Genomic DNA, 14,713 nt, shown 5'->3' on the forward strand with positions numbered 1-14,713 from the left:
ATCAGGAGACATACAGGGGTGCGCAAAGTAGGTTTACAGTTCTGATTACATGTAATATGTTATTCTTGTATTATTATTGTATTATTTGTCTTCTTATTATTTCATACACTTAATCATAACTTGCATGCCTTTTTCCATATGAATAACTATAAACCTACTTTTGCCCAACCTTGTATTAGTGAGGCAGGATTGATGCAGATAGTAAATGGTTTTGAAACTTGCAGTGAGAGGTAGAGTTTTGCTTTAATATACTACTATATGTTATTAGCTCACAAATTAATAAGTGTGCATTTTCTTTTTTTTTTAATTTGCTTTGAGTATTAGGTAATATTGGTGCTAAGAGCTTTTGACTGTTATAATTCCTATCATTTATTTGGTAAAAAGAATATTTTGGAGAGGTGTTTTAGTAGCTTCATTGGGAGCATATTTATTAAAAAATGAAGAAAGTCCCAATATTGCCAATATTTGAAAACTCAAAGGTTTTATTTTCTAAAGTGTTATATGAATTGCCATCTCATATTATTTGCCACTTTCCAGTGTTGTCCATAAGATTACATTAAAATCTCCCAAATAGGTGATGCTGATCTCACCCCAGATCCTCCTGGGAGATATTTTCTCATGTAGTCCCAGCTGAGTCATAAATAACATCTACATGTGCCCCAAAGCTCTGCACTGTCCTCATCAGTAACACACAGAACTGAATGGTGTCTGTAAAGCAGTTAATTTTCTGGAAAATATTCAAAGGCACAAAATGAACAATGCAATAAAATTGCTTTCTTCTTAACTTTGTCAATTTCTTTAGAAGTGTACATCGAACAATGTTTTCATAGAAGTTGCAAAAGTCGTAGACTCAAGTGTTATTTATTCTCTTTATAAACAGCAGCCTTGAGCGATTCTCTCCACAATTAGTTACTTGTGGTTGCTACTAAAATGTTCCCCATAACATTCCACATCATTATTGTTTCTCAGCACAACACACTCTATAGAGTGAAAGTGCTTGGGAGGACCGAGGAAGACGTGCTCTTTGTCATGCCCCTGTCGCTAGACAACGATGTTCTTAAACTGCCCAGGGGCAGTCCTGTGACCCTTGAGTTTGAATTAGGGGATACCTTTTACATCAAAATGGATACACCTAGCATAAAGTAAGTATTGATTTTTCAGCCCAGACGTCCTCCCGGCCCCCCAAAGGCGGCAGAGAAGCAGGGAACGACACTTAGCCCTCTGTCCGTGCGCTCTCTGATGCCCGTGACCCTGGCTGGGCTGGGGTGAGGGGTGGGGTGGAGGGAAGTCCTTTCAGGGGTCCCGAGACTCCCAGAAAAGGGGCGACGGGGATGCAGGGGGAGAGAGGGAGGAGGGCTTGTTTTGCTCGGGGATGTGGGAAGTAGGCGCTAGCCTGTTTCGCGGTTTTTTAAGCCCCTTGGCATGCCCTGACCTGATCCGGAGAGTCAACTGCTCTCTGGAATGTTCCGGGAGAAGGTGGGAGACTGCTTCCCAGAGGAGGCCTGTGGGTGCTGCAGGGCATCAGGGGGGTCACGCAGGGAGGTGAAGGGCAAGCGCCGGGAGGGGCGCGAGGGAAGCTGGGGGCCGAGATGCCGAGCGCGCGTGGGGGGCTGAGGCGGGCGGGACAAGCTGGCAGCGAGGCGAGGAGGGCGGCTGGCTGAACCCAGAAGGGATCCCTCTCGGGGAAGACTGACGGCGGTGGCGACCGGGCCGCGCGGGCTGCACCACCCCGGCGGCTGTCAAGAGCGCGCGGGAGCGGGGGGGGGGGGGCCGGGGGGGGGGAGCGGGCGGGCGGGAGGAGGAAGGGGTGGAGGTGCGAGGGGAGGAGGGCTGGCACCGGAGCGCCGCGGTGTCGGTGCAATAAAAATGCATCCCATGGAACTGCCCGTGGAGAAGGAAGGGACGGAGACGCCGCAGCCGGAGGAGGTGGGAGAGGCGGAGGAGGACGCCAGGGAGACGGCGGCGGTGGCAGAGGCCGGGAAGTGAAAGGTCTCGCAAAGTTCAGCGGCGGCTGCTGCGAGCGCCAAGCCCGGGCTAGCCGGCGGAGGAGCCGCGGGACCGCTCAGCCGGGCAGCGCGGCCCGGCCGGCTATGGTCCGGGGGCTCGCACCGCTCCCGAGGTGCCCGGGCCGCTCCAGGACAGCGTGCGAGGGTCACCCCGCCGCCCGGCGCGACCCCGGCCCGCAGCCCCCGGTCGCCGGCGACCGCTGATCACGCCTGGCACCCTGGGAGAAGGAAGAAATAAGAGAGCAGCCCGGGCTCCTCCGCAGGACTGCTGGCGCTTCATCCCGCACCCGCCCGGCCCCGGTCCTGCCGGCTCCTCCCGGACATGGGGAGCTGCGCGCGGCTGCTGCTGCTCTGGGGCTGCTCCGCGGTGGCCGCAGGTGGGTGGTGACGCGGCTGGCCCCCCACCCCTCTTCCCTGGCGCCTTAGGTTCTCCAGCTCAGGTCTCGGGGTGCAGGGGGAAGTGCGGTTCGGGAGCGCCGAGCTCCGCTCCCGGGGATGAAATGAGTGGCCATGTTCCGCCTCCTTTCGCCGGTCTCCGCAGTTTAAAATACTATTGATTTTTTTTTTTTTCAACTGCGAATCGCAAGCCCTTGGATAACCCAATAGCATAGGTGCACCCAGCCTGAGATACTTGACCTTGGTTTCTTTCTAGGTTTGGGTTAGTAAAAAAACAAAATACAAAACAACTGCTTTTCCACTTTGTGAGGGAACAAAGGACCAAGCTCGCCATCCCCCGGCACTTCATGGCCTGAGGAATGATGGGGAGGGGTGGCCCAGCGACCCTGGGCGCGCGTGGGCCAGGGCTGCTCTCTCACCGAGAGATGCCTCCGTGCCCGACCTCCTGCTGGGTACTCGGGAGCCAGGTAGGGACACCGGGGCGAGGTGAGTGCCCTGCTCACGGGGCAGTGTCTGGAACGGAGTGAGACCGTGTTGGGACGGAGAGTGGTGATCGCTCTGGGTTGCAAGGAGCAGGCTGGCCGCCCCTCGGGAACTGGTACCCTGGCCGAGGCTCCGCGGGAGGTCGGAGGCGGGTCTGCTCCTTGTCTGGGGAACTGGAAGGCCAGCAGGGGCGTCCTCAGATGCGCTCTTCCTCCCACTTCCATCCCGGCTTTCTTGGGTACTCTTGGCCACCCGTTCCTAGCTCGCCCTTTCTGAATGTGGGAGCTTCTTCTGCTCCTCTCCCTCACTCTTCAGGGTCTCGTGGTTTCCAGTTAGGCATAGGTGTAGCTCCGCGTGTTAGGGGGAAAGAAAGTGAGGGACTCGTCAGCTGTAGGGTCTCTCAAACACATCTCGCTTGCTCCAGAACAGAGTGTGGGCTGGAGGGACAGACTGGTGGCTAGTGAGCATCGTTTTTCCTCTCCCTTTGACTTCTTCCACTCTGCCCCCAGAGATGCTGGCACTCAGTAAAAGTCAGGCTCTAGAATCTGCATCCCAAACCAGCCAGACTCATGAGAGCATCCTTGCCATATACTTGACTGATCACTTTCTTAGAGATGATTTCCAAGTGTTTTGTCCACCCATTATTTACCTGGCTTCTGTGTTTTCTGGACTTCTTGTTAGTGTAGGTGCATTGAAAATTATCCAATACTTTACCCAAGGAGCCTTAAAGGGCCAAGATTTTACTTGAATTCTTCCTATCTATGGATCCTTGTGTGGACTCATCCATGCTCTCCTAACCACAAAGTGTACTTTAATAAACCTTTCCCTTTCCAAACCATGTTATGGAAAAAAAAAAAAAAAAACATGCAAGCAATCGAGAGGTTGTAAATAAATATCATAAGCCAAGTGTTTAAAGTAAAAAATACTTGTACAGGCAGTATATGATTTTCCCTGAGATGCTTTGCAGGTGAGTCATAGCACATTGTGTGTTTGGGTGATCCTGGCCACAAGCAACTGTTGCCCCAGCTATCAGAGTCCAGGCATGAGGCACCCTTGGATGTGACAAGTAGAGAATATGCCTAAGGAATCCCTTTCTTTTGGCTGCAAAGGCCATGCGGGGCTGTTGCTTCTCCCTGTGTGAAATATCTGTTTTAATCTAAGCTGTCATTTCAACAGAACTGTGATAACGTTCAGAGGTGCTCCCTCTTTAGAAGCACGGACGTTCAATTAGCCAGAATTTGGGGTTTGACTTCCTCTTCTTTCTTTCCCTGTCTGTCTTAATATTTAAAATAGATGATCTTACTTACGGTATTCATAATTAAAACAAGAAATCCAAATTAAAGGATAATAATACAAACTCAGGATGTTAATAAGTGGATAATGTTTATCAATTTAGGAAATTTTGAAACATTAAAGTCTGTTGGAGCTTTGTTTGGCTGGAATTGCATATTTCTTTAAGAAGGTGCTTTAGTTCACAGATAATGTTTAAAGGTGCTATTGGTGGCAGCCAGTCTGTAAGCATTCTCTTGTTAAGCAAACAGGTAACTACTATATAACCTGTCCTAGTACTCAAGAGGCAGAGAGCATGTCAAATAAGCTTCTCTGCCATTTGGCAGTTTAGCGGGTTTTTTACGTGGTTATATTTACTTAATATTAAAAATAGCTATTGCACATCTGAGTGCCCAAAGTTTCTAGCTTTGCCTCCCAAATGTGATCCCATTGTCTAATGATTAAATGTCTCACATTGCTTTTCCAAGGTAATTTGTCCCTTCATATTTTTTAAAAGAGGTGTCATATATATAATTGATTTTTTACAGAGTGGAAGGGAGATAGAGAGTTAGAAACATCAATGAAAGAGAATCATCGATCAGCTGCCTCTTGCACACTCCCTACTGGGGATGTGCCGGCAACCAAGGTACATGCCCTTGACCAGAATCGAACCTGGGACCTTTTAGTCCACAAGCTGATGCTCTATCCACTGAGCCAAACTAGTTAGGGCTGTCCCTTCATATTTTTGGTTTAAAATGTAATAGATTCAACATTTCCTCCTTAATGCATTCTCATAAATATGTTAGATAATGCTAATGACTCAAATTATACTTAAAAGACTAAGTTGAATTACCTTAAACACATTATTGTTTGGGATATTATTTAAGTCATGACATCAAAAACAAATAAGTATACTTCAAATATAGAAAATGTTTAGAAAGCAAAGTACTAGAAAGCATTAAGCCTGTTATCTTTACCCCGATGTTCCCATTTTCCTTCCTTTTGCCCTTTCCCTAAAGTGATTTTTTCTTTCATGTGAATTTTGCATCTGAGCATGAAATGCGAACGCACACACACACACACACACACTTGCATACACAAATGAGGTTTAAGTACAGAATAGTATTCCTGCTCAAATTTGGTAGGATTTCCTCTTTACTGAAAGTCTCAAGCTCTTTAGAGATAACTTGACGGTTGGAGATGGACTAGGTGGTCAGCAGAGCTTTCCAGATGGGTTTGTCTTGAATAACATATGCTTTCCCTTCCCCAGGGCTGAGTGGAGTAGCTGGAATGAGTTCCCGCTGTGAGAAAGCCTGTAACCCTCAGATGGGAAATTTGGCTTTAGGGAGAAAACTCTGGGCAGACACCACCTGTGGTCAGAACGCCACTGAGCTGTACTGCTTCTACAGCGAGAACACTGATCTGACTTGTCGGCAGCCCAAATGTGACAAATGCAATGCTGCTCAGCCTCACCTGGCTCACCTGCCAGCTGCCATGGCAGACTCGTCCTTCAGGTTTCCTCGCACGTGGTGGCAGTCTGCTGAGGATGTGCACAGAGAAAAGATCCAGTTAGATCTGGAAGCTGAATTCTACTTCACTCATCTAATTATGGTGTTCAAGTCCCCCAGGCCGGCAGCCATGGTGCTGGACCGGTCCCAGGACTTTGGGAAGACATGGAAGCCTTACAAGTACTTTGCAGCTAACTGCTCGGCTACTTTTGGCCTGGAAGATGATGTTGTCAAGAAGGGAGCTATTTGCACTTCTAGATACTCCAGTCCCTTCCCGTGCACTGGAGGAGAGGTAAGGGCCCACGTTTAAGTCTACACTGTACGTAAGGTACAAAAATGTTACCAGCCCACATTTTTTTAAAAGTATGAAGGTATACTTGTAGCAACATGAATGAAATTAGAATTTTTCATGAGCTTTATTTGTCATAAATTATTTCTCACCCTTAGACGTAGATATGTAGTCATTTTCAAGCAGGTTGCCCACTGACTGGGTTTAAGTCAGAATTCTAAGACTTTAATTTTTCTCCCCCTCCCTCCCCCCAATATCATCAGAGGTTGAAAGGCTAATAATTTAATCAGTCAGTAGGACTACTTACTGTGCCTCTGAGGAGGCAGAAGTTACTGAGACAGCCTGTTCCTGGAGCCCATGCTGGTATCTTCCTGAAACTGTTAACATAAATAGGAAGTAAATAAAAATAAAGCCAAGGGAGGAAAAAAAAATCTGTTTGTCAGAAGGATACTTTGTATAACAGTGGAGTTTTGTTGTTAAGATTATAAGAGTGCACAGCAAACAAATGAAGGTAGTTTTGTTTTTTTTAAGATACAAAAGTTATTTTTGTACTCATAGATACCTCCACCAGTTCAGGGTCTTGGGTCTATCCTGGGCCCAATATCATCTCAATTTCATGCTGCAGAAACACTCTCCTTAGCTATTAGTCCCTTTTCTGTATAGGGTGATTTCTCTTTGTTTCATATTTCTGTTCTCCTAAGGGGGAAACAGGTCTTTTAAACTTATACGGATGTACCTAATGTACCTCCAGATACATGAAAAATTTCAGAGAAAATTGGGTGAAAGCAGATTAAAAGAATAAAATACCTTCAGAAATATTGATTTATAAAAAGAGCAGAGAAAGAGTATGAAATTTCTAATTTTGGTACATGTCATAAATACACAGATTAAATAAGTGGTTGTTAACTTAGGGTTGATTTTGCCACCATCTCCCTTCTCGGGACATTTTGCAGTATCTGGAGACATTTTTGCTGGGGGGAGGGACACAGCTGGCATCTAGTGGGTGGTAGCCAGGGATGCTGCTAAATAGAGCACATGATAGCACCTCTCCCATTCCTAACAAAGAACTATTAGCCCTAATGCCAATAGCATTAAGGTTAAGAAAGCCCAGACAAGCTGTCAGGCATACATCTATCTAATGCATATAGTACAAAGGCTATAGACTAAGAGAAGCACTCTTTTAGCAGTATTTGTTTTTGCATATTTCCCTGGTGATAGTATTTAGTAAACATTTATTGAGCCCTTACTATCCCAGGTACTGTACTCAGTGCTAGTAATTGTGCCTTTGGTTTGGCTGGGTGTGTGTGTGGCGGGGGGGGGGGGGGGGGGGGGGGGGGAGTGGCGGGGATGGGGGGGTGCTTGCCTGGGGCCTGGTGAAAAGGTTGGTTTGGAAAACAATTTCCCCCCACTACCATAGGCACATATAGACTTTGCCATATGATCCAGCTGTTTCTTCTGTGTGCACTTTGCAGACCAGGAATGGTGCCACTGGCACCAGAACCAAAGAATGTGGCACAAACAGCACACAGACTGTTTTCCATTTTTCTTCATGGTCCCTAAAGTTGGCTTAATATTGTAAATCCATGAGCACCCTGTCATGATAGGCATTTTTAAAGATACCAGGAAAGGAAAGAGACAGATAAGTTAGACTCATGTTTTCTTATGTGGAGAACACTTGGTGTTACCAAATGAATGACTTGAACTCTCAAATTGCTTTGGAAATGATCCACAGGCTGATATCAGCTCCCTACATCTCAGTGCTACTGGGCCATGTGTATCTATGAAGTAGCAAAAATACAGTTTCAGTAACCAGATGGCAGGCATGCTTGCTTAGCAAACATTACATTGAATGTATTACAATGGCCCAGCAATCACTTAGAGAGACTAAGGTAACATTTGATTAACCTATAGTAAAAACAAAGATCTTATCTTTTTTAAACCCAAACTACTTATTGTCATCAATGCTTACATCAAAATTTAAAGCAGATGAAGGCTAAAATCTGTTAGTTATTTCAATGTACAGTAGAATTTTTAATCCAGTTTTTACATTTTTTACTGTAGTTATTTCAACAGACATATCTTAATGATAAAATCAAGATTTGTAAATGTACATTAAACCATAATGGAATTTCTTCCCTTTAGAGGGCAGGTTTGGGAATGAATCTTTCCCTTCTGAGTTAGAGAGTAGAAGAAAGTCTTCCTCAAAGGAAGGACCAGGGCAAGCCTTCCCAGAAGTGATTATTACCTACCTCTCCTATGTTGTTCTGGGGAGTAAATTAGTTTTAAGCTATGAATTAATTTCACAGTACACCTCTGTATCATCAATTTCTATCTTTGGAAATGGAGTGAGAAGAAACTAAGCCAATGAATCTAGTATCAAATAGTAGTCTCAAATTTCATTTATTGCTTATTTATAATATTACAGACTTATAACTTCCTCCATTTTGTATAAAACTTCTAAAGATATTATCCTACTACTTAGGCTAAGATAAATATATCTCAGACTTAATTTATTTCCATTGTTTATTCCAAAATACTTCTTTGGGCTTTTCAGGCCTTAGAGAGCCTGTAGTTTCATGTCTAACACACCAGATACCTACATTTACAGAACTGAAGGCACCAGTCACCTGAAAGAGGACTTTCAAATAGTAGGCCTAAAAATCCACCCATAAGAATACTTTTAATTTAAAATATATATATATATATATATGTATCTTTATTGATTTCAGAGAGGAAGAAGAGGGAGAGAGAGATTAAAACATCAATGATGAGAGAGAATCATTGATCAGCTGCTTTCTACATGTCCCCCACTGGGGATTTGAACCCACAACCTGGGCATGTGCTCTGACCAAAAATTGAACCACGATTTTCTGGTTCATAGGTCAATGCTCAACCACTGAGCCATGCCAGCTGGGCCAGAAGAATACTTTTAAAATAAAAGTTAAGTCTGCTATACAGAAATTTTCTAAATTGCCTGGCTGCCTTGTGTGGCTCAGCGGTTGAGTGTCAACTTATGAACCAGGAGATTGTGGTTCGATTTCTGTTCAGGTCATATGCCTGAGTTATGGGCCAGATCCCCAGTAGGGTGTGCAGAAAGCAGCAGACCAATGAGCATTTATCATCATTGATATTTCTATCTTCCTCTCTAAAATCAATAAAAAAATACATTAAAAATAAAACTTCCTAAACTGGCCAGCTGTTTCAAAGAATGGGGTAGAGCTATCCTAAAATGTGTCTCCTTTATAGGAAGGCAGACTGAGATTCAGAGGTAAAAGGTAGCTATGTCATAGAGCTAGGACTAAATCATAAGTCTTCTGGCTTTAAATCTATTATTGTTCCATAAAAAAATATTTTCTTCTTCACTATTGACCCCCAAGAACTGGTCATAGAGAGATTATATGCATATCTCTCTCCTTGCTCACTCTTATAACTATTTGTTATTAATTGTATATGACAGGAAGGTAAGAAAGAATTTGCCTAACAACATTCCTCAGAACAGGAATGTCCTCTGAGATGTGAGTGGTGGTCTAGGAATAGAGGTTCCATGCCAAATCAGGTTTGGAAACACTGACTGAGTTTAACAAAATTAAACATTTATAAATACATACATATTCACATTATTTATCTTATATCTCCAAGAGGGAAATATAGGTTGAAACACTTCCAAACTCATTTGTTCCTGGGACCCTCTTTTTTTAGAACTGCAGTTGCTATCTCTCAGAACGCCAGAGATCCCCAGAGCCCAACTTGGGAATTGCTGGGGTGAAGGTATAAAGTGTTCACCAAAATCCTGGCAAAATACACAGCCAGAGGAGACGTTGTTCAAAGGGTACAACATTTCAGTTATGCAAGATGAATCATTTCTGGAGATCCAATGAACAGCAAACATGACTATTGTTAACAAGACTTTATTGTATACTAGAGGCCCGGTGCACAAATTTGTGCACAGGTGGGGTCTCTCGGCCTGGCCGGAGATCAGGCCAATCGGGACTATCTTGCCCATTCCCAATGGGACCTATTGGGGCCAGGAGGTTGGCTGGCCAACCCCCATAGGGGTTCTTCAGGGTGCTGGCCAGGGGGAGGGACACAGGAGGTTGGCTGGCCATGGGAGGTTGGCTGGCTGTGGGAGCACACTAACCATCAGGGAGCAGCTCCTGCATTAAGCATCTGCCCCTGGTGGTCAGTGTATGTCATAGCGACTGGTTGTAATGGTTGCTTAAGCTTTTGTATGTATAGATTTGAAATTTACTAAGAGGATAGATCTTAGTGTTCTCACTAAACACATGCAAAAACATAGGTGAGAATATGTTAATTAGCTTGAAAATGGTGATTATTTTGCAATGTACTAGTATATGTATATCCAATGATCAAATTGTACACTGTAAATAAATATAATTCTTAATTTTAAAATATATCTCAATAATTTTTTTTTTAAAGCCCAGACAGACTTGGTGCTTGGCATGGCTAAACATCAAGGCCCTCTGTCAGTTGAGGACTTACCGTATTTTCTAGCATATAAGATGACCCCCTAATTTTACAGTTAAAACATAGGTTTAGGCCTATATTCGCTGTATAAGACTACCCCCCACTTCCGAGGCAACACCAGTTCTTTTTTTAATAGACCGCCTCTCTGACTCTGGCCAATCTGAGCAGGCTTTTTACTAGAACACAGTGTAGCTTTGGGTACAGAACATGTATAATTTGCATGCATAAAAAGCCTGCTCAGATTGGCCAGAGTCAGAGAGGCAGTCTATTAAAAAAAGAACTGGTGTTGCCTCGGAAGTGGGGGGTAGTCTTATACAGCGAATATAGGCCTAAACCTATGTTTTAACTGTAAAATTAGGGGGTCGTCTTATACGCCGGAAAATACGGTAGTCTCCTATTTAGTTGGAACAATAAATAATAATCACCTTGAAGCTGAAGATGATAGGTTAATTAGACTTTTTCAGGATGAAAAGAAGCACCTCAGATCAGCTTTGGGTACAAAAACAAGTAAGTGGGGAGATGTAGCAAGCTTTTTTGGGCCCACACAGTCAGGCCTCATGGAACTGAAATTTTAATGATCACTATTTAGGAAACAGCATCATTCCAGTTATTCCAAATCAACTCTAAAGGGATGTAGTTGTCATCTCCTTAGAGGTTAGCATCATTTGCTCCCTGTTCCATTAAATTATTTTTAGAACTCTATTCAGAATTAGATAGCAACCAAACAAACAGCATGGTTATTTTTTTTTCCAGGGCATTATGAATATGGAGTATTTGATGGGAGGCAGCAGCATAGAGAAGCCAAGAACAGAGGGGGTTTGGGTCTCATGAAGTACTAGGCAAGGGTTGTTAAAGAGGGTAAGGATTGCATCAGTCCTATTTTCCCCTGTATTCCCAGCATTTGCTTGGGCCACAGTAGGCAATTAGTAAATCTGTAACTGAATGAATGAACACAGGAATGACATAAAAGCAGGGGCTGAGTAGGAGAATATCTTTAAATGACACAGATGGAAGAATGAAGTGCTTGGGTAGGGATATGATTCAGAAACCCTGATATACATGGAGAAATTGAGTTGGTAATAATAGGGGATAAGTTGTGGTTGAGGAAAGGCCATTAATGAAAGATCTTAAATAATATTTATTCATGCATTTATTCATCATATAATCTTTGAGTTTCTGTGTCTGATCCCATTCCACATGCTGGGGATGTAGCAGGGAACCAAAGAGATAAAAATTCCTGTCCCCATGAAGTTTAGGTTTCAGTGGAGGGAAGGGGATGAGAGAACAAATAATTAAGTAAAATGTACAGTATGTCAGAGTGTGATAGTAAATCAGAACTAAGGAGAAAATAAAACAGGGCAGGGCATGGCAGGGAAGGGCTTACTGTTCTGAAAATGATTAAAAGATTTGATAGAATAAACCATGATAAGAACTTGGAGTTCCTAGAAAGTTTTTAGGAGCCAACAAAATCTGTAATTAAGGGGTTTCATTTCTTCCCATCTATAGATATGGGGAAATGAAGTTGTGTGTTAAAATGACAAACATTGGTAAAAATCCCTCTGATTAGTGTTTCTTGGAATGAGGAAAGGAAGCTAAATGTCTTGGATGGAAAAGCATATGACTGATGAGTAATCTGAAGCCTAAAGAAAGTTAAGTGACTGATTTGTGTACAATTAGTCAGCTGAAAAATGTATTTCCTGATGTCAAGCCCAGTGCTATCTGCACTAGGTTAAACTTCCTTTGTGCCATGCCAGGTAATGTGAAAGATACAAAAACTATATGCATTCCTTTCCTTCACAGTGCTTGTAATCTACTGAGGAAAAGAGTAGATGTAGCAATTTATAGACTGGTTTATTAAATAACACGATATAGTACATGCTTAATTTCCCCAATATGTTGTGCAGTTAATATGCCTTTCAAGATTCAAGTATTTATTTGTCTCTTTAGGCCACGGGTGGGGAACATATAAGGCCCGTGAAATCATTGGTCTGGTGCTACCAAAGCATTAGGGGTGAGATAATTAAGTGTTTGACCAAATATAGCAGGCTAATTTTTTAAAGCTGATAATTTTGTATGGCCTGAGAATGATGTTATAAATATCCAAATGGCTGTTGGCAGAAAAAAGGTTCCCCATTCCTGCTTTAGGCCATTGGAAGGATTATATTTCAATACCTCATGATAAAGTCTGTATGGCACAAGTGTGCAGAAAATGATAAATGACTTATTCAGGTTTTTACAGATATTTACATTTATAATGTGCTAAGCACTGTTTTGGATTTTTAAACTTAAAAGATAAAGCAAAGTAGTACATGAGTAGAACTCTTCTCTAATTTGTCACTAATTTCAGTTTCTTCAGTCACTGAAATCTGCTCATGCCTATTTCTGCAGCATCAATGCTCAGGAATTATTATAAATAAATAATAGCTAGCCTGAGCTAGAGCTGGGATTATTAGCTTGCCTTGAAATTATTTAAATGATTAAGCTTTATTATAAATCCAAAATGTAAAAAAGCACTAAATCCTATACTAAAATTAAATTGCTGTAGCAATTATTAGGTATTATATACCACTTACTGTTTAACTGATAATTTGTAAATGATTGCATGAACTTTGCATAAAAAAAGTAGATTTTTTTACATTGATAGGAAAATTATCTACAACAAATATTTTTTGCACTTAGAGCATTTAGAGTGAGCTAAATGTGAATGAGTATCAAAGTCCTTCCATACCACTTTGCATAGTTTTATTTGATTTTTTTTTTTTTAGGGGGAAGGAGAGTACTTTTTATCAAGACAGTAACTGCTTTAAGCAGTTTTCCTAACTTAGTCATCCTATGTATTAATGTTTTACTTTGAAGCATATTCTCTGCTACAATTTTGTTGAACTTCCTTGAAAAATAGAATAATGTATATATTTGGTTAGAGTGCTTCAATTATCCATTCCCTGGGGCTGTATACCTTCCCTATAGGGGGTAGGGCTAGAGATTTATAACAGCGCATTTCCCAAAAATGCCTTTAGTTTAAAGTAGGGGTGTCGAACTCAATCAGAGAAGGGGCCAAAATCTAAAATCCAGCCTAAATTGCGGGCCGAATGGTTTACTGAACAGTCATAAACTGTCATTGTGATGGAAATGCAGCGGAGTGCAGTGATGACAGCACGGTGCGGGCCACATTGCAAGGCCTGGCGGGACGGATTTGGCCCGCGGGCCTTGTGTTTGACACATGTGGTTTAAAGAAAACACACAGGGTGATTATCAATTAAAAGTATTTAAAGAGATGACATGCCGAAACCGGTTTGGCTCAATGGAGCGAGCATTGGCTTGGTCAAGGGCATGTACCTTGGTTGCGGGCATATCCCCAGTAGGGGGTGTGCAAGAGGCAGCTGATTGATGACTCTCTCTCATCGATGTTTCTAACTCTCTATCTCTCTCCCTTCCTCTCTGTACAAAATCAATAAAATATATTATAAAAAAAAAGAGATGACATAACAATTAGAATAACCCCAGAGATAAAATCAATAAAATCTGTTTAGCATTTTTTTTGCTTAGTATTTGTTTGATTCGATGGTTTAACTTTGCCACTATTTGGTTAAAATAGTCTTGAAACTTTGAGATAGAAGATTTTAAATGTTGTGTTAGTAATGAATGTATTACATTGACAAGTTAAGGGTGAACAATGAAGAACAGATGAGGAATAGGCACCTGGAAGAGGCATACAAGTAATGGAGAACCCTACATATTATAGTGGGGTTATTAGAAGTTGGGGCTCTGGAAGATGAGGAAAATGAATCATGCCAAGAATATGGAAGTTACTGCAGTGTCTGAAAAGCTGGTAAATGTAATCTCTCCCTCCTCTGCACTGCCATGCACTTTGTGTCACTCACAGGTCAAAGTACAGTGTAGTAGGTGAGGTCGGGGGTCAGAGATGACGGAGTACTATAAGTAAGGAGATACCCAGGATGTCCCAAACATATACCTAGGTCAGTTAAAGCCTGTTAATTATTTTTAGCATTCCCTTTCATTTGTAAATTGTAAATTGGTAAATTTGTAAATTGGTCCCAATTTGAACCATAAGTTATTACAAGTAATTATTTGAAGGCCATTGCTTTTACTCTGAATGACATTGGGAGCCATTTGAGGTTTTAAGTAGAGGGGTGATAGAATCAACGTATTTTGAATAGGATCACTCTGACATGTATGTTAAGAAAAAAATCAAAGTGGGAAGGAGGAAGACTAGCTAGAATGATATTGAAATAATTTAGGCTAGATTTAATGGTGCA

The 14,713-nt window shown here is 42.5% G+C and overlaps 1 protein-coding gene across 5 annotated transcripts in view; it reads left to right on the forward strand.

The window, feature by feature from the left end:
- Window positions 1–1,120: 1,120 nt before the first annotated feature.
- The window catches only part of NTN4 (netrin 4), a 107,554-nt gene continuing 93,961 nt past the window's right edge, over window positions 1,121–14,713 (forward strand). For 2 of the 5 annotated variants that reach the window (XM_036458708.1, XM_036458709.1), the window contains exons 1-2: window positions 2,229–2,383; window positions 5,425–5,954. In XM_036458708.1, coding sequence (XP_036314601.1) covers window positions 2,329–2,383; window positions 5,425–5,954 — 585 coding nt within the window. In that variant the 5' untranslated portion in view covers window positions 2,229–2,328. Of the gene's footprint in view, window positions 1,143–2,228; window positions 2,384–2,864; window positions 2,889–5,424; window positions 5,955–14,713 lie in introns of those variants that run through there. The other 3 variants (XM_045587645.1, XM_036458706.2, XM_045587646.1) reach the window with 3 other exon arrangements.

The sequence above is a fragment of the Pipistrellus kuhlii genome, unplaced genomic scaffold (genome assembly GCF_014108245.1).
Source record: "Pipistrellus kuhlii isolate mPipKuh1 unplaced genomic scaffold, mPipKuh1.p scaffold_m20_p_3, whole genome shotgun sequence".
Classification (NCBI taxonomy): Eukaryota; Metazoa; Chordata; class Mammalia; order Chiroptera; family Vespertilionidae; genus Pipistrellus; species Pipistrellus kuhlii.